Source organism: Anabrus simplex, chromosome 1 (genome assembly GCF_040414725.1).
Source record: "Anabrus simplex isolate iqAnaSimp1 chromosome 1, ASM4041472v1, whole genome shotgun sequence".
NCBI lineage: Eukaryota > Metazoa > Arthropoda > Insecta > Orthoptera > Tettigoniidae > Anabrus > Anabrus simplex.
In genome coordinates, this window is record NC_090265.1 from 739,276,826 (window position 1) to 739,298,686 (window position 21,861).

The window sequence follows — 21,861 nt, forward strand, 5'->3', positions numbered from 1 at the left end:
ACGACATTCACTGGATGTGCACGACATGGTCCTCAAGACTCTATTCTTTCACCTCATAATTGTTTCTATCAGGGATGTTATTTCATACTTGTTTTCATATTTCCATATTTCATTCCTGTTCCATAAATCGCCATACATTTCAACATATCAAACCTGAGCTGGTCAGCAACGATTCCTCACTTAAATTTGAACTTAGAACCAGGATTGCCTGCCAATATTTTACTATCCAATTTATACAATGCACCAAAAGAAATCGCGCATTCAAATCGGTCATCAGCACAACAAGAAATCCAAAAACTCGTCGTGTGACTGATATTACACTTAGACCTAAATATTCTTATAATTCAATACATCAACGAATACATTAATAGCTTGCTGAATTATACCACCTCAGCTGAAAGTAAACGACATGACAAAATCAACATTATATATATATATATATATATATATATATATATATATATATATATATATATATATATATGCGTTAGGCCCTCTAAGGAGCACGTAGAACCATTAGTTAGCATTCTTGTTTCTCTTCTTCTTCTTCTTCTTCTTCTTCTTCTTCTTATTATTATTATTATTATTATTATTATTATTATTATTATTATTATTATTATTATTATTATTATTATTATTATTATTGCCTCCAAAGTGCCTGCAATAATCCTGGACTTAAATTAATCCTAAGGTCAAGTAAATATCTGATTAATCAAAAACATAAAGACTTACATCATCAACGACTCAAACATGATTTGATTGTTACTTCAATTATTATTATTATCGAGCTTGGGACATTCACATTCCGATCGTTTAATTCGAATGCTCCGGCCTCGATTACGGATTACGCTACAAAAACTAATTTAAACGCAACTCTACTCCATATCAGGTACGCGAATTTTACGTATAAAACACTACAGAATCATAACCTAACCGGACCACGCGTTATTCACGTCATTTTAATTACATTAGATATAAACACAACATGCTCTTTTACCTTGGGTTGAACGTGGGCTGCATCCTCTTAGTCCCCGCTTTGGATTTGAATTAATCCATCTTGGACATGGTGATAATATTACACAACACTTCACACACTGATTGGATCCATTTTTACTTATATAGCAATCGCAGGTAGGTTTTAATCACACGCATTCTTCAAGCTTAAATTAATACTATTTATATAACATAAACAGAATTAATACACATAGAGTTTAGCTTCCGTTTGTTCTACAGAAACAGAAATTCTCTACTTGACGTGTACCTTCCATGCTGCCTGTAATTAGCCCGATCCGTGCTTGTTTGTATTGGGGATTAAAACGTCATTCACCTGCTATCGGAATAGAAAAAACGTCCAGGCCTGCCTTTCTCCCGTTACTTTCCGTGGCGACAAGTGTCTTCGCCCTTGAATATGTACACCTAGTCCGCCGACTCCATTGTCCCAGCTAAAATTGTCTTTAATGTAACGTCGATCCTCTCCGAGTAGATTACTGATCACAAAATCTACTGCTTAAATTTGTCCTTCTGAGTTTTGTGAATTTCATGAGCAACTCCTACTACGAAATTCACATTTGAGCTTGTAATTTGCTGCAAATATACATGTTCTGGCCGCTGTCACCCTGGAAAAAGTATAGTTCATCTGGGTACGCCGTGAAATCAACACTCTAGTGTCTATATGTGAGAAATAATAGTGGAAATTCTGCGATATTGCGACCATTCTAAGTGTCCTATCAGTTCATATTCTACACTAGCTCGTAATATCTTAACAGTTCTCCAAGATCCATCTCATAATTTAACTCACCGACATACGCGACGCGACTGAAGATACAACGGGGGGTTTAAATACACTTGAAAACTTCACTTTCCGCTGCTCGTCTGAAGTGTCCGTAGGTTAATTATTCACTGAATAAACTCTGATGACTCCAAAAATCGGTGTGGTTGAAACGTTGCACTAGACTATAAGAAATGATCGTTCATTTTTCCACAGATTGCTAAGCGTCATTGGGATTATATTATTGATAAAATATGGCGGTTTCCCGCTATGAGACTCAGTCTTGTGGGTGAAACCATTCTTCAGAAACTTTCGACGTAAATTCGGATAACTTCTTACTTATAAAATAATGTATCACGTAACCACATAAACAATTCCTTAAATTTTAGTCTAAGACTGGAGCACAGTACATTTCCATTAACTCTCTTCTCCCAATCACAAAAGACTAATAACATTTCTGCTAAAACAGGGCGGTTTAATTTTGTAATTTTCTGATTGGCCGAAAACTGCCTCCAGATGTACTGACATACATAAACAACGATTCAACCATTTTCACAGAGGGGTATCAGGTATAGCTGTCTCAGTCACTCATTAAGGTATGGCGAATTCCAATGTCCTCTTTCTCCTGGGAAAAGTTCAGTGGAGAGTTTCACATTGTCGGGACCATAAAACTTTACTGGAGAGTGCTATTAGCGAGGGCCTTCTTCAGACGTGCTTTTAAGCAAGTTGAAGGGATGTATCTCCTCCCTGTGGGGTCTCTTTGTTGCCACTTATAAATATCTGCACTGACTTGCCATTTGCAGAATTTACATGTAGAAATTCATCATTTAATCAATGCTTACATCTGGCCATTCGTCTTTTGGGTGCAAACCAGATACAGTACTGTATAACCCAGGTAACCCAGGAAGGATGCCATTTGTAGCATCCTTTATAAGGTAAGATTTCATATATTAAAGTGTACACGTTTAAAGCAGGGCGGCCGCGCGCGACAGAAGTTCGGCTGAGGCAGCTGCCGTAGCGCGGAGTACAAACACCGTGCGTACATTCTGGGTTTATAAGAGAGACCCTGTATTTAGAAATCAGACACCCACGGAGTGCTCCGATATCAGAGCAGAAAGTTAATACCGGTACATTATGTTCTACAGTTTTGTAAAGAGGTGGAGAGGAGAAGTCTCGTAATCCCTACCCGAGAAAGACGTGGGAAGGACTGATAAAGCCAACGACAGACGTGAAAGGACTGCTTAATATTGATAGGCACTGTGAAGAATCCACAGAACACGGAACTGTGATTCGTACCCTAAGCAAACGTTGCCCCCATCAGAAGAAGACAGAGCTTGACGAATTCTATAAGAATGGTGTGCACCGAACATATCTCGAATTTTATGAAGTTTGCAAAGAAATCCCCACTTTACGTAAACTTCTTAATGATATCAAAAGAATAATACCGTTTACAGGAGGGAAACACACATTCTGTAAACTCATAAGACGTATGGGAGTTTAAATTTTAAAGGTGTAAAAATGTGAGACAGTGATAATGTTGCACAAAGTGCAGCGTTAAAAGTTCAACTTTAGATGTCACGCAGTAATTAATTATTGTAAAATGTACATACAAGCAATTTAATTTTATCTAAACTCGTTTAATTTACTTCAAAATATAATTATTGTTATTATACTTACTTGTACGTTGATGAATATCTGCCTGGAGCCAATAACGCTGCATACCGAGGGTACCCAGGAGTGTTCATGTCTCCCAGTATAGAGCCCAGCAAGCTCACACATAAACGGCAAAGACTCGTGCAACGGGTAATGTGCCGATAAATCCCGTAAGTCGGGAGTTTCAAAATCACAGCGCAAGTCCGCAGATTCCTCAAAATAATGCTGTATGATGAGAAAGATGAGCCTACGTAACAATGACTTCCGGGCTTTGACAATCTTTTTAAATACGATGTCTAGTGCAATAAATACTGTAAAGGTGTTTTAAAGCGTGAGGTACATCGTATTAAATGCCGACCCCGTCAACTGTGAGTCTCACTTGTAATGCAAATCCAGGTCAAGTCTAAAAGAATTGGCAGATGTGCAGTGATGAGTGAGCAGGAGCACAGAACAATTAATTGTTCTGCGTTGGTTGTTCTCGTCACATTCCTGCGAAAAGAGGTCACTGTGTAAAAAACGGACGGTAACATTTGATGATCTGCTAATGTTAGAAACACCAACATCCACAACTGTGCGCATCTTTAGCCAGCCCTAGCGTTCGAAACGGATAGACGCAATGTTTTACCACTCCAAAATTTAAATTATACGTAAGTACAAAAAATGTGCAAAGAGGTTGTTTATTGTGTTGTTTGAGTTATAGACGGTTTTGATGCAGCCCTTCATGCCACCCTATCCTGTGCTAACCTTTTCATTTCTACGTAACGAATACATCCTACATCTGCCCTAATCTGCTTGTCGTATTCATACCTTGGTCTACACCTGCCGTTTTAAACGCCTGCACTTCCCTCACAAAACAGCTGAACAAATCCTGGGTGTCTTAAGATGTGTCCTATAATTCTATGCTTTTTACTCTCACATGTAGCCAAATTCATCTCCCCTCACCAATTTGATTCAGTATCTCTTGAATCTACCCATCTCACCTTGTGCTACTCTGCATTTTTATGCCCTAATTACTTCTGCCCTCGTTGGTTATTTACTACCCAAATAACAATATTCATCTACTTCCTTTAAGACTTCATTTTCTAATCTGATATTTCCTGCATCACCTCACTTCATTCGACTACACTCCATTACTTTTGTTTTGGATTCGTTTATTTTTATATTGTACTCTGTCCATACCATTCAACAATGTCTCCAGATCTTCTGCATCATCAGCAAATCTCCAAGTTTTGATTTCCTCTCCTTGGATAGTGATTCGTTTTCCAAATTGCTCTTTGATTTCTTTTACCGCCTGTTCTATATATATTGTGACCTTACACGTATTCTGATTCAGGATAGAAGTTATTAATGTTATGCCTCGGCTGATATCATGCGGAGATGCAAGGAACTCCACTCAAGGCACGTGTAAGTTCGACGAGTATGGTCACAGTCTCGCACCGTTTAGACTTTCGAGATCTGACTGACGTACGAGAGCGCATATTCAACGATTACTTAAAACTATACCATACTATGATACTATGAATGAGAATTCGGAGAATGATCTTTTCTTCGGAAGGATATTCCGTTTAATGAATATCATCACACAAAATATAATTACAAGTTAATTGAAACAGCAACATAAATGGATGTCTAGTTGAAATTGAATATACAGATTAATCGTAAATGTCCAAAAATTCCTAACTTTTGTTGGTTATAATATATCACAGTAGCAAAGTTACATAATATAATTAAACCTGTTGGTTCCGTTATTAACCTTAAATTCCAACAAATAAAAGAAACCAACATACGAGTTGCTGAAGGCTTAATTTACGTTACAAATCCATTATCCACATCATTTATTTTCTAGTTAATAAAATGAAATTAGAGAAATCTTATTCTTTGGCACTCGTATTCGTTGACCCCAAACATTCATGTCTTTCAGTATTCCGTTATCTTTTAAAACCATCACCTAAATTAAAATGTAATAAAACAACTTGGAGGCTTCACTGACATGCTCACAACGTTGTCGCTTACACCAACATACGATCAAGAAATAGAATTACGTTATGATCCATCTCTAATTACTAAGGTTGCGTAATAAATTGGAAATCAGCCTCCTTTGAAATTCTGCAACAGTTGCATCTAGACAAGAAGTTCTTGAAAATACGGTCATCACTAATAATAATTATTATTCAAAACGTCCGATGACTCTGCAACCTCTGGTATTCTCCATGAAAAATCCTGAAAATCTACATTCAGTGCTAATTACCAACCCTGTGATCTACCAGAAGACTATCATTAGCAGAAAATCATGCTACACCCTGCTCAAAATAAGATCTACACATCTCATCTGCGGCATGGTTCACATCTACATGGTGTCATTTATTATCGAAGATTATTTTTCATCCCTTCACATCTGCGCGTAATTTACTTACATTAAAACTTAGGTTATCGCATCTTTGATGGCTATCACATAAACAGCTTCAGTATTCTTCGAAAACATCATCACAAAAATTACATCTATGCTTAAGTACTCGTCACTCACTACCACCATTAAATTCATACGCACGACGAACATCAATCCTTACCTCAATAACATATCACCGGGACTTTTCGAAGACTGCATCATATCATTCAGTGCATAACCCCAATGAATTTATTCTCCATCAAACAACACATTAATTATTCACTTTATTTCGACGATCATATTCCAAGCCTCTCTCATTTCACATGCTCACCATGCTCAATAAATTCTCAATTCGTCTTCCAAATACTCAAGCACATTATTTCTCGAAGACTACCTCATCCTTACATACCCATAAAATCAATATCAATGCAATAATACTATCATCTTACTGGCGGAAGCTACGCATATGGCGTGAAAATATCATCCTAGATGACACCAATTTACACACATGTTAATCATCTTATGGTCACCTTCAAATAAAACATATCTATGCAATAAATTACACACTGAGGTTCGCTTACGACGACATTATCGTAATATAATGCAGCTACCGTGTCTAAAAATCTCCTGCATAATATCTACTGTTAATCGCTTGGATTCAAAATATGGCACACGACAGATTATAACTTCTCCTGGATTATTCATGACGAAAATCCATTATGAAATAATGATCGACAACCACACGGTATCACTCAAGTTGTTTACCTATACATGTCACATTCTGACACCACAAACTGATTCTGCACTACTTTAAGCAACTACATTGAACCCATAAGTCTACTCCGCTAAATACTGCAACTAGAAAATTGCAACTACAAGATGCAACTACGAGTGCAACCATAATTCTTTATTGCAAGCTTATTTCACATTCCGTGGCATGAGAACTCGCCGTAGTGAGCGAGCCACCCATTCGAGCGAGGTCGAAACACTTCGATTGACTTCGGGTAATTAATAATTAACTTCCACGTAATAAACCTTCATTGCGAGAGATCCTGCAATATCATTAACCAAGAAATAAATAATTAAGAATTTTAAGAAATATTTAATGAAGCTAAAATCCACAGGGTGGAAATTTATGTAATTAGGCCTGGAGAAAACTTAGCATCCACACTGGCAGATTAGAAACAGTTGCCAAGGCCACGAATTCCAAATGCGCGTGAAATCATCTACACGAAATTAATTAATTATGCGCGTTACAGACGCGGAAAAATCAGCGAACAACACCATCATGGTTTGGAAATTAGGTGGAAATTTTGGGGTGAGTCTCAAAGAAATCGGTCCAGTGGTTATGAAATTGTATGATTACGCCACAATACATCATGACAAGGATAGCGTCACTAGAAAAGCTATAAATATCCCTACTTCTGGACAGTAGCGACACTCACTTGGTCGTTGTTTGCGCGGGTGGACCTGCGTTGCGTTAATATCAAGATGAGGTCTTGAAATGTTTCTTCAAATAAACTTGTGACATTTATTGAGTGATTTGGCTCGAAATAAAATATTTTGTTGAATTGGTATCGAATTCCTGAACTTCTCAAATGAAAACCGCGAATTTATATATAGCTTTCGTGAATTAGTGTGTGTCGTCGTATTCAGTGAAGGGAACCGTAGACTAGCCAAGATAAGCTTCGGGTTTCATATCAGTGAGCCACCTGGCATAAGAGGGTGAGAGTGAGGTAAATTCTCACGGAGAGTTGGGTCTTCGCCGATGAACAATGTAGTTGTACATATTGTTTGTGTCTAGAATAAGTTATTATTTGCAAGTGTTAGATTAATTAAAGTGTAGAATCTGTTTAATCATAAGTCACATAGAATAAAGAGGAGGAATGTGCTCTCCAAATATGAAGGGCTAAGTGTGTGAGGCAACCTGGCCCAAATGAAGCCAGGATGGCCACTATATCTACGACGCAGTTACCAGGTTTGTCTAATTTGAATTTCATGTTTCGTAGTTAGAAATTGTACATGCATGTCCCATTAAATTACTTTGTGTCGTGTGTAAAAATTAAGTGTATAGGAAAATGTTGAGGGGAAGTGTCTATTATTCATGTCATTGCGCGAAACTGTAAAATGCGTTTAAAAAGTTCTTCAAGAAAAGTGTAATCGGCGATGTTTAAATATTGTAATGTGAAAATCAATGAAATAATGTTCAGGCTGGTAAAAGTTGCATTAATGATAATGAAAAATAGCTGCTGTTAGCGTGATAAAGTTAAATCCCATAATAATAATAATAATAATAATAATAATAATAATAATAATAATAATAATCTCGTCGGGAACATTTGAGATGATAAATTATGTGTTCAGTGGTAATGTCAAGCGAGATTTGCGATTTATACCGAAATCTAGTGAAGTCCGATAAAATTAGTACTTATTTTGGAAAAAAATTTTGTGACACCGTGTATTTGTGATACATAAAATCACGGTATGCTATTTTGCTCTTGAGGTCAGAAGAACGTAAAGAAGTTAAGTGTGAGATTCTTATAAAGTTGTTCGTCATGGGAGTACGTATCTTTGGAAAGTTTCGAACAGGAAGAAATGGATTGTAATGGAAATGAAATATTATGAGAGTAGTTAGGAAGATGTTAAAGGCAGAGTAAGCCTGTATTTTATGAGTTATGTGTAATGAACAGGAGAATGAGGATAAGAAGCCCTGTTTTACGACGGAGAAGAATTTGGGTGAAAGGGTGTATGTGAAGAGGCAATATTTCTGAGACAGGCTGTGTAAGATAAGGATGTCCTGTAAGCAATCCCGAACAGTTGACTAATTTAATGGTGGTCAAAGCCAAGTTAGCGCGTAGTAACACCTATTTTAATTACAAGTTGATGTTCTCCCATGGTTACTAATTTTTATGAGACCGTAGGCAATTAAGTCCAAGTGACAATTCTATGTAGTACCAGTAAAGTGCATTTTTGTGATAGTCAACCTCACGAGCAAAGTACAATCTAACGCACGGTCAAGGCAATACTCGATTATTGTCAATTGAATTCTATTCTGTAAGTTTACGAGACGAATTTATCGCTGACTAGAAACATTGTGGATGTGAAAAATGAATATATTAGAACGAGAGTGTAGCTTGGGTAGATTGTTGGAATGTTGCTTCACTGGACAATTCGCGGCAATACATGTTTGGAACGTTGAGACGAAAGGCCATTTGGAGCCTTACACTCGAGTCGTGCTGTGGATCTCGCGATGGTGGTGATTGCTGTTTTCAGCGATATTACGTAAAATCATACGAGAGTTGAATTAGTTTTTATTTAGCGAACTTCGCTGTGTGTGTTGAGATTGTATTGAGGAATGGATTAAACTGTTCGGACAGGTTGTTTAATTTCGATTTCACATTTTATTGCAAAGAAATGGACATAGTTATATTTCCAGGTTCGAGTTCATTCTGTGGCGAATTTCATTTCATTGTGTTAGAGTTTAATCAAAGATTAGATTTAAATATCCGGGATTGTGTTTGAAGTTTCGATTTCGCCTGACAGTGTAAATGAAGTGTAGACATCCTAACGTTGGCTCAACGATGGATTTAGGATACTACGCGTATTATATAAATATAAGGAGGTATAGACACTACGTAGGCTCAACGACAGGATTAGGGCGTCGTCTGTATATTGTCAAGTCATAGGTTAGTCATTTTTGCGAATCGACTTGAATGACGTTAGTGTCTGCAGTAGTGAATACGAATGTGAAGAGTATTAGCAGGTATTATTCAGGCCATGTTTCGGCATAATTCTTACTAGCCAGAAGGTGTTCCCATAATAGCGTTGCTTTAGTAGTGGCATGAATGTGAGTGTTGTCCCACATGGAAACCCAGCTAATGGAGACTGCTTAGTCGCTCGTGTTCAAATTCGATTAACTTTCGTTTTTCTACTTTTCCTTTTCTTTACTTTAGATTTATTGTTTGGATGTCCGGTATCTTCTGATAGTGCCGTGTGTTTACACTTAGTTGATTTATGTAGGATTTACGCTACGAATGCGGTTTGTATTCGTCAGCTGTTAATATATTTTATTTTAAAGTTTCTTTATTTCACTTTATATTAGGTGAGACGTTGATCTACCTATCATTGGTAGTTTAGTTTAATGCGACAAGTGTAGGTAGACAGATTTGTAATGGTAATCGTAGTTATAGAAAATTGGAAAGATTTCCTTTATTTTGTTTGGATGTGGACTTGTATGTTAATAAACTTAACGTCATGATTATTTATGACCTGAAAGTCGGTTCAGTAAGAACATTTTCAAGTGACTTATCACTTTTCTTTAACTTCAGTGATTGGCATTTCTTCTAAATGCATAATGAATTAACGTTTTCCTGCATTTCCCAGTTTTGTTCCTTCAGGACGACGTAACGTAAAATTCCCTCGGATCAAGTTGTTGTTGGTTCCTTCTGAATATCTGTTTGGGGTGAAGCATGTTTCAGCATTGGGATTTCTTCTGTAACTTAAGGGTGTCACGAGATGACAATACATGGTGGAATTTTATTTTGATTGTGATAGTTGTTGTTAACTTGTAACGAACACTATGCTTTCTAGTAATATTTCGCAACCTATCCAAAGCAACTGATAGTCGATTTGGTTCGATTGGGGGTCCATTCAGGGGATGTTCCAATATCCGATAGGATACCAGACTGGTATGTATGTTCAGTCCGTCAGCGCTAACGATGGTGGGATCTTTAACAGCTCTGCAGCTGATGATCTATGGCGTACTAGGGAAATGAGGAGTGAGGTAGTTTCCCGTTGCTTTCCTCACCGAGCCAGAGTTGCTATTACATATCAGTCTGCCAAGCCCACTGAAATGCATACACCAACCGACCCTATGAGCAACATTTTCACACCATTCATAGCAGGGACTGGCTGTATAAGGATTGGCATTACTAGCATCGCTCATACCTCAGTCACTTTCATATTGTCAAAGCCAAGGATAAGACAGAGACAGATCTATGAAAGTAACAAAATTGCTCTAGCCTATACCCTAGTACGCCTCTTCAGTGATGCCTAGGCCATCTATGACAGCTGATGGCAGAGCTGTTGAGGATCCCACCAACGTTAGCGCTGACGGACTGAACATACATACATATACCAGAAGACATAGTGCACTGTAAACACTAGGTCCTGCCAGCAAAGACATACCAGACATAACCTTCATTAAATGTAAATTTGGAATTCCACTTGTTGAAGGTCAGACTTTCCACGGATCGTGTGGATTAACTCTCAGTTATCGTTTGGATTAATGGTGCCCGATTTCCAGGGTTTTATTCTCGTTTTCTGGTTTTTGTTGTCCATGAACTTTACACATTTTCATAAATAATATTAAAAAATAATATTAACAGGATAACACGTTATGTATTGTGACTGCGTTAAAACGTTGTAAAATTATTAAGTGATTTTTCTAATTAATTTAATAGATATGCTCATCGTGATTAAATTTTAATAAATATTTTAGTAAGCACATTTTTGCTCCTCATTTAAAGTAGTTAGGCTCTCCCCTGAACCCCATCGTTTGGTCAATGTAGTGACAGAAAAAAAACCCTCTTCGACCCCAAGATCTAAAAGTTCGATATTGCTCTATTGAAGCACCCCTGTAGCAGACGACCAACGATGGAACGGGAAGTTAAAGGGTTCAGCATATCAGAATAGATGAAAGACATTTATTTTTGGTACTTTTCGAACTGATAGCTTCGGGAAGATAACACCTCTCATCTCTCGGGTCTTAATTTTATCATTTGGCATCCATCTGAACACTCTCCAGGTCCCTCAGGACCACTTCCCGAGTTTAACTCATTATCTGATAGTTAGGCGTCATATAACAATCTTTCATCATGTGTGGCGACATCGTAGTACCTGAAACTTGTAATGTGAAATTAGCACAATGGCATTGACAATATACTGAGTTAACACTCGCCTTATTACCTGAGGGAATAAGATATATTTTTATCCCTTTACAATAAATAATCCGTACTATTCGTACAATATTTATACAATTAAAATCAGCTTTTGATCTAGCTTCTTCCTAGGCGTGTATGATGCTTCTGGTGTCTTTTAGAATGTTTTTATTATCCGCATTGTTCTCTCAAAACAAAATCCAATTCTAAAATACAATAATAAAAGTCGGTTTGCATTTCATAAATCTTCCGAATTCTGTAGCATGTAATCTCCCTTCCAGATGATTTTAACGTTTAACGCATAACCTCTTTGATACAGAACGCTCTTGTAATCACTGACCGTAATATCAAAACCAAGATGGTGGACGTCGTGGGCGCAGTAGCTGCCGACTGATGAAGGTTAGGGTAGCACCCAATAACTTCATTTCGACGATAAACCAACTCACGATTTTCGGAGATGTCGGAATTTCGTCCCAAAGGAGTTCTTTTACCTGCCAGTAAATTTACCGACACGAGGCTGGCGTAGTTGAGCACCTTCAAATACTACCGGACTGAGCCGGGATCAAACCCGCCAAGTTGGGGTCAGAAGGCCAGAGCTTCAACCGCCTGAGCCACTCAGCCCGGCGTCACATTAAATTACTTGTGTTGATAATACTGAAAGAGCTACACAATATCTGGTTCAATCCGCCAGAAATTAAGAAAAGATCACGTACATATTTTGCAAACGGTGGTAGGTAATTTAACATGATAAATGTAACATCATAAGGAAAATCACTGTTGCACCTATGAAAACGCTTCGCGAACAAGTACTCATCACATATGATCAACTAGAATCACGCATATTCTGCTAGAATAGATGGACAGCCCCACAGCAAAAGAGAACAAGCTGATAATTTCGAAATGTCACTTAGTCAAATAACGTTTTCTCTTAGATTACACTTCGCTGGATAGATGGAAATACATTATAAAACTGTTAAAATGATATTGATAACATCATTTTGAATGTTTAAAAATAATTTAAGGTGCGAAATTCCTCGATTTATTCACTCTCATAAGAACTATGAAACATAACGTGTTGTCTTAGTTTCGCAGTGGTGGACAATTTCTAATGTTCAGCACTCGATGAAAATGATGAAAATGAAGTACACCCGAAATGATTATGCCAGCCCAATGAACAGCCCCGGTGATGTTAAGCCTTCCTTACTGGAAACTCTTATATCACATGTTGACATATGATATAGTAGCACTTCTAACCATGGTGGTAAACTTAGCAGTGAAGCGTTCAGACACGAAATATATAATAGGATTTTCCCCATTGAAGAACATGAGTAAAACAACTCTATTGACTCTAAACAATGATGTCTTTAACCTACATGGACGAGCTACAATTTGGTGTAGACTGCTTGATAAAAGATATCCACAGCATGAATCGGAAGGTATTGGTACAATAAAACCCCTGAGTCACAAACAAAGCTAATCCCTGCAAATGTCCCTGTGGGTGGGGGCGGTAGAATAACACCCACGGTATCCCCTGCCTGTCGTAAGAGGCGACTAAAAGGGGCCCCAAGGGCTCTGAACCTTGGAGCGTGGGTTGGCGACCACGGGGCCCTCAGCTGAGTCCTGGCATTGCTTCCACTTACTTGTGCCAGGCTCCTCACTTTCATCTATCATATCCGGCCTCCCTTGGTCAACACTTGTTCTTTTCAGACCCCGATGGTATTACGTATGGATGCCTAGAGAGTCTTTCATTTTCATGCCCTTCGTGGCCCTTGTCTTCCTTCGGCCGATACCTTCATTTTTCGAAGTGTCGGACCCCTTCCATTCTTTCTCTGTGATTAATGTTACATAGAGGATGGTTGCCTAGTTGTATTTCCTCTTAAAACAATGATCACCACCACCACCATCCCTGCAAGTCACTATTTCTTCTGTGTAACAGTGTTCAGATTGCTCCATCTATCACACTATACGTTTTGTCATACACCAAGATCTAGCCAAATGTTCCCGCAGGCAAGCACAGATTCTTTCAAAATACAATTGCATCTAAATCACACGACACTTTGAAGCACATAGTCACTGAAGGAACATCACCATATCAATTATCAATATCTAAATGAATTGTTTTTTCGAGGAATACGAATAGGTCAACCATTTAGAATTAGAAAAAATAGTCTTCCCTAATCTCAGACTTACTCTCAGATGACATATGCACACTACTGTTTTGTAGAAATATTCACAATGTATGTTCCTAATCCACTTCTCTCTTAATGTTTTATTCCTTAGAGAACTTAAGAATAGATGAATGAGAGGCACTGCCATAGTTCGATTTAAATCCGGTTCACAACACGATCAAAACTAATATATTCTCACATGACTGCGTATAATTCCAGATCCTAGTGACCAGTGACCCATATAAATACACTCACACACTTATATTATACATAGAAACTAATACTTATCGTCAACTTACATGAAATTACTCCGACTGAATGAGAAAACTAAAACGAATAGGCTCACCGTTATCGGTTGGAAAGAGATCTTCCCTAACCACAAATTTTGGTTACACACATAGCCTAGTACGATAGTTTGGTCTTTAACTTCCAAATTTTCCCGGTGAATATTCCTTATCTATTTCTCCTGTAGAGATCTATCTTCAGGGAATTTAAAAGCTTCAGCAACGGTATAATTAGATCTACAACCACGAACGCAGCAGGAACGACACATTTTGTGCTATGTTACAGCACGACAATATAAACACTATTATACATCAAAAATACCATCATATAAATTTCTAACAAAACACCATACTGATAAACCGTTATAGATTACTATTTTACCAAACATATACTTTATAGTTCAATAACTCGATCAAAATAACACTCTTTAACAGAATGTAAACACAGATATGAACCAACCACATGTCTCAAACGCTTGCCCACGAAGTCGCCATTTTCCTCCTAATCGATAGTAACATTAAGGTCTGATATTATTGTAGTCGGTCTTGGTCTGTGTCAATTGGTCTCGATTCTCGAATTATATCGTAATAGATAGACAATGTATGACCACCGTAAGTGAATTGAACTTGGCCATTTGATCCAACCCATTCCATGGCCTCCGCTACACACTTCATCATTGAGATTTCATGCCATCTATTGATAATTTGTTCATCTTCCGCTGAAGAAAATGCAATATTTATTCAATATTATCTCATCGTACGATAACATTCCGTTACCGACCGCAATTTAATGAATACCGCGGTGTTCTGAGCTTGTGAGTTCACCGGTAACTTCAATTCGTTATCTGTTCTTTATTCAGCTGAGTGAGTTATTTAATTTACTAGTGTACTTGAACGTATGACAATTGGACGTATTACAACTGGACATATCTTCACGTATGATTTCATCAATTTTATATTACCATAAACTTCCAATAGTCTCTTTAACTCTGATCCAGTAACCATTGGAAGGTTATAATATAGGCCTGTATATTTCAAGTTGCTTTACGTCGCACCGGCACAGGTAGGTCTTACAGCGACCATGCGATAGGAAAGGCCTAGGAGTGGGAAGGAAGCGACCGCGGCCTTAATTAAGGTATAGCCCCAGCATTTGCCTGGTGTGAAAAAGGGAAACCACGGAAAACCATCTTCAGGTCTGGAGAAAGTGGGATTCGAACCCACTATCTCCCGGATGCAAGCTCACACCTGCGCGCCCCTAACCACACGGCCGTTTTTATCATTATTATTCTGCCTTTATTTCCATGGCATGGTTCAGGCTATGAAGCCTGCTATACAGTTTAACAGTATATTTTTTTTAAAAATTTGTGTGGCTATTTCTAGCCGAGTGCAGTCCTTGTAAGGCAGACCCCTCGATGAGGGTGGGCGGCATCTGCCATGTATAGGTAACTTCGTGTTATTGTGGTGGAGGATAGTGTTATGTGTGGTGTGTGAATTGCAGGGATGTTGGGGACAGCACGAACACCCAGCCTCCGCGCCGCTGGAGTTAACCAATGAAGGTAAAAATCCCCGACCCGGCCGGGAATCGAACCCGGGACCCTCTGAGCCGAAGGCCAGTACGCTGACCATTCAGCCAACGAGTCGGACAACAGTATATTATACATATTACGTACATACTATAATATTTAACTGAACATAGTTACAAAAGAACACATTATAGGAAATAAATAATCTTATAAAAAATAACCCAAAATTGAAGGAAGTTTCCTAACTTGTCAATAAAAAATAAATGTAGCACGAGACTTCATAAAATATGAAAGGAAATAACAGAATCCATATACTTGCACGCAACTTACCCGTCCAATTCCTACTGCCAGCATTCTCTTGTACGTATCGGTTCATATATGGCGTCCCTAAGATCAGTGAGCAACGAATTCTGTGCTCGAATTGTACTAACAAAAGAATTACTGTAGTGGGTGGTAGATTAGGCTCCAACTCAGGCGGGTCTGATAGCAACTGGAAATACTTTGTTTGGTCTGCTTGTAGAGTAGTGATGGTTACGACGGTGGTTCAGTTCAAGCCGATTTAGCACATGGAATGCAGAAGTTATATGATGAAATTTTGGAATGTCTAGTATAAAGCGGACGCAAGCATTCTGAGCTCTCTGAAGTTTATTAGATTGGGCGCCGTACACGACGTCACAGTAGTCAAACAGCTTTTCAACCAGCAGCTTTCTGACCTTGAAAGAAAGTAAATCATTCATTCCTTTTTAAGTGAGTGAAAGGAGAAAAAATCCTTTTGGCATATAGCTGCTACGTGTTCTGCCCAGCCAAGGTTTTTGTGCAGTATTAAATCTAAACTGTTAACTTTGGTTTTAAAAGGGATGATGATTCCAGGAGGATATTTACGTTCGTTAAGTGATAATGGTGTACCTATCAGTATAACTTGAGATTTCGCGGGGTTCATTCTGAGTCCATTTGGTCTAGTCCACAGTTTGATAAGGTGCAGGAAGGGTAATGACGAGTGTTCTTTGACATGGAGGGTGTGGTGCACGTGGAATTTATGCTGGAAGGTGGTGGTGGTGGTAGTGGTGATTATTGTTTTAAGAGGAAGTACAACTATATAACCATCCTTTATCAAGAGGATAATCCACTATGATTTTTCACCCAAAAGTTGGCTTTGGGTAAGTTAGCGTATACTGAGACGCCCCTTCCTCTCAAGGAGTGAGAAGCCCATGAAGCTTTCTACATTAAGACTTTTCTTAATCACCTGCCCGTCCAGTTGTTGTTATCAGCTTCGTTGATATTTAAAACGCCAAAGACAGATTTCCTCTCACTCCAAAAGTCTGACAGAATGGAGGTTGGCACCATTGAGCGAAGAAAGACGGTTACACAAGTGTTGTTTACCTTTCACACGACCCTGTCCTAGACAACTTCTCGGAGCATATATCATTCCATCCGGACAGTCGTGAGGAAGCCCAATGACAGGTCGGTGGATGCAGAGAGGGTCTCGACCCATAAGTGACCACGGCTTGTCCGTGGTCCAAGAGCTCTGCCCTCTGACCGGCCAAGCGAGCAGAAGAGGGGTGGCAACGGCTCCCTCATGGCTGGTACCCACCGTCGGCTGTCCTGAAAATGGTTTTCCGTAGTTTTCCATTCTCGTGCACTAAGGCGAATGCCGGGACAGTTCCTAGTATAGGCCACGGCCGCCAACCCCCTCACCTTCTCCGAGCATCTCCTTCACCGTACCAAATCTTCCGGCCTGAGAGACGGCGTCACCGTCTAAGAGGGCCACCTCCCGCTTTAGGGGGGTAATGAAAACATTTAGTAGTTATATTAGCACAATGATTTCTTTCACAGCTCCTGTCAGTAACTTATCTACGGCATCTAGAAAGCTTTTGTTGATGTTTATTAATGGTGCACCCTGTAGAGACTGATTAATGACGGAGAGTTTCTGATCAGATTTCAGCAAACGTGAACAACACAATTTCTGAATGGCCTTCAGAACGTAAGAATGCAGGTGTAACAGTGTTCATTGTTGCATAAAAAGGGTTTTCTTCCTGCTTTCAGACTGCAGAAGAGTGCAAAGGCGGCCGCAGACGTTGAGTACCCGGCGTACGGAGTGACAGGTCCCAACAAGGAGGTGTCTCCTACCGGAGACCGGCGACTGGCGCAGTCCGCTCAGATGTACCACTATCAGCATCAGAAACAACAGATCATAGCCATGGAGAGGTGAGTCACACTATGTCCACCGAACGTGATGCATGTATCAGGTATCACGGGAAATGTAATCTTTTCAGCACTATATTGTACGAAAATCGGTTTAAAAAAACACTTCGGATCTAACACAGTTTGATCTGCATACTATCGCAAGAGGATTTTTACAGCCGCCTTGTAGAGGCATGACCCCTAAGGCATAAAGTCTGTTGCCTGACACCATGGGTGGCCGGTCCGAGTTTCATTGGTGGAAAAAATGTCACCATCAGAATGTTTGGCGACAGGGTAGGAGAAGTCGATCACTCCGCAATGTTTGTACGGAGTTAAGGGCATATAATGCTGTTGTTGGTGATTTGTACGTCGGATGGTGACGTTAAGCCTTGAACAGGTCTTATTAGATGGAAGTAGGCTATGTGCCGACACCGGGCTTCATCTTCTCCCTACCTCATTATCATCGTGACCCCACACGAAGACGCGCAGATCACATTTCGGCGTCAAATAAAAACATCACCAGGCAGCTGAACACGACCTCTGGCACTCCCGGCACTAAATTACATGCGATTAATTAATTAAATGAACAGGATTTTACAGTTACGTTGAATTACTTAAGTTATAGAAACTATTGTTTGTATAAGGAATATTGTATACTAGTTGATAACCGGCGTACGCTGCTACGCCCCAAGAAATAAGAGGTCTTTTTAACTAATTCTACTTTAAGCAATATTTATTAACATTTTCCTTCATTATGTTTGGTTTTGTTATTTATATTTTTCTTATTACATTTACTTGTAGTTTCACTTATAAAACAAACAAGTAATTATTATAAATATGTTGCATTTTTAGATGTCTATTCATTTGATCAAACTATTTCTGTATGCTTACATAAATGGCGATTTACACTGACTGACAGAGCAAATGCAACACCAAGAAAGAGTGGTCAGAACTTTATGCCAATTGCAGGGTAGACTGACGTCACTGAGGTATGCTCATGATGTGAAATGCGCCGCTGTGCTGCGCACGTAGCGAACGATAAATGGGACACGGCGTTGGCGAATGGCCCACTTCGTACCGTGATTTCTCAGCCGACAGTCATTGTAGAACGTGTTGTCGTGTGCCACAGGACACGTGTATAGCTAAGAATCCCAGGCCGCCGTCAACGGAGGCATTTCCAGCAGACAGACGACTTTACGAGGGGTATGGTGATCGGGCTGAGAAGGGCAGGTTGGTCGCTTCGTCAAATCGCAGCCGATACCCATAGGGATGTGTCCACGGTGCAGCGCCTGTGGCGAAGATGGTTGGCGCAGGGACATGTGGCACGTGCGAGGGGTCCAGGCGCAGCCCGAGTGACGTCAGCACGCGAGGATCGGCACATCCGCCGCCAAGCGGTGGCAGCCCCGCACGCCACGTCAACCGCCATTCTTCAGCATGTGCAAGACACCCTGGCTGTTCCAATATCGACCAGAACAATTTCCCGTCGATTGGTTGAAGGAGGCCTGCACTCCCGGCGTCCGCTCAGAAGACTACCATTGACTCCACAGCATAGACGTGCACGCCTGGCATGGTGCCGGGCTAGAGCGACTTGGATGAGGGAATGGCGGAACGTCGTGTTCTCCGATGAGTCACGCTTCTGTTCTGTCAGTGATAGTCACCGCAGACGAGTGTGGCGTCGGCGTGGAGAAAGGTCAAATCCGGCAGTAACTGTGGAGCGCCCTACCGCTAGACAACGCGGCATCATGGTTTGGGGCGCTATTGCGTATGATTCCACGTCACCTCTAGTGCGTATTCAAGGCACGTTAAATGCCCACCGCTACGTGCAGCATGTGGTGCGGCCGGTGGCACTCCCGTACCTTCAGGGGCTGCCCAATGCTCTGTTTCAGCAGGATAATGCCCGCCCACACACTGCTCGCATCTCCCAACAGGCTCTACGAGGTGTACAGATGCTTCCGTGGCCAGCGTACTCTCCGGATCTCTCACCAATCGAACACGTGTGGGATCTCATTGGACGCCGTTTGCAAACTCTGCCCCAGCCTCGTACGGACGACCAACTGTGGCAAATGGTTGACAGAGAATGGAGAACCATCCCTCAGGACACCATCCGTACTCTTATTGACTCTGTACCTCGACGTGTTTCTGCGTGCATCGCCGCTCGCGGTGGTCCTACATCCTACTGAGTCGATGCCGTGCGCATTGTGTAACCTGCATATCGGTTTGAAATAAACATCAATTATTCGTCCATGCCGTCTCTGTTTTTCCCCAACTTTCATCCCTTTCGAACCACTCCTTCTTGGTGTTGCATTTACTCTGTCAGTCAGTGTATTTGCATGATGTTCATTGCAACGCGAGTGGATACATGACATTCTTTGTTTTTCCATCTGGTGCGATTCCTCGGCAATGGTGGACATCCACCGGAGAATGAAGACTGTGTATGCGGCAGCATGTAGCTCGAAAACCACCGTTGTGGAATAGTGCGCGAAGTTTCGTGCGGGTCGCGTTTCGACACAAGACGCCGTCGATGTGGGAGACCAGCCTCATCCATTACGAACAGCAACAAGCGGGTGGTAGATGAGGCTTATAGTCCTGATCTCTCCCTCCCGCGTCTTCAGTCCCCTCAAAAAGACGTTGAAGGGTGGACGCTTCCTGTCCAAAGACGATGTGCAGCAGGCGGTTACGGACTTCTTCACTCAGCAGGACACGAGGATCTTCAATAGTCGCAGCGATTTTGCTTGATTTGCATTCCGATTCAAGACCGTATCAATCAATCAATCAATCAATCAATCAATCAATCAATCAATCAATCAATCAATCAATCAATCAATCAATCAATCAATATCAATACTGATCTGCATTTAGGGCAGTCGCCCAGGTGGCAGATTCCCTATCTGTTGCTTTCCTAGCCTTTTCCGAAATGATTTCAAAGAAATTGGAAATTTATTGAACATCTCCCTTGGTAAGTTATTCCAATCCCTAACTCCCCTTCCTATAAATGAATATTTGCCCCAGTTTGTCCTCAGCCATCGAACGAAAACATTTTGATCGTTCTTTATACATATCATTAAAAAGTGACTGAAATAAAACCTGTCAGTTTTCTATCACTAATGATAACTGAAATATGGGCCTCGCAAATGAGAAATATATTTTATTATTATCATTATTCGATCATTTTAACGACATAATTATGCAGGAAATCTTAGATTAGGAAATGAAGTCGTAAACGAAGTACATGATTACTATTATCATTTAGACTTTCACGGCCCGTGTAACTATTCATGAGTTGTATTTTTGGGCTTATGCCGTGTAAATAATTATAAACACACTCAACGTTTCAAAAGGAACCTTGCCTTTCTTCATCAGGAGACAAAAGAGAAGAGAAACGACGTATTGATGGTTGCTAGGAGAAAGCAACAAGAAAGCTTCAAATGGTGCCCAAAGATGTAAAGGTGACGCCATTTTGGCCCAATGCTAGAGACAATGAATAGTAACAGCAAAGCATTACTCTCTAATGGTTCTGAGTATAGGTAGCCATGATTCACTGAGGTTGTAACCTGTATCGCGGTTGAAATTATCTGGATGTTTACGTATTTCAACCGCCTCCCTGATAATTCTTGAGCGATATTGCTTTATACGGGCAAGAACATCCACTTCTTGGAACAAGACATCATGACCAGGTGTTAGGGCATGGTTAGCAACAGCTGATTTATCAGGTTGGTTGAGTCTGATACATCTGGTATGTTCTTTGATGCGAGTACACACCGTTCTCGAAGTCTGCCCAATATAAACCTTGCCACAAGTACAGGGAACTCTGTAGATACCAGGTTGTTGTAATTTAGGCAAACTATCCTTAGTTGGTCGCAGGAGTTGCCTAATCTTAACTGATGTTCCAAAAACAGTTCGTACATGGTACCTACGTAAGATTTTAGCAATACGATCCGTCGTGTTATGTATGTAAGGTA

The 21,861-nt window shown here is 40.1% G+C and overlaps 1 protein-coding gene across 2 annotated transcripts in view; it reads left to right on the forward strand.

Moving 5' to 3' along the window:
• Nucleotides 1-21,861, forward strand: part of LOC136857456 (neural proliferation differentiation and control protein 1) — a 711,810-nt gene that overhangs the window by 597,507 nt on the left and 92,442 nt on the right. For both annotated transcript variants that reach the window (XM_067136126.2, XM_067136127.2), the window contains exon 5: nt 17,765-17,926. In XM_067136126.2, the coding sequence (XP_066992227.2) occupies nt 17,765-17,926 (162 nt within the window). The remainder of the gene's footprint in view (nt 1-17,764; nt 17,927-21,861) is intronic.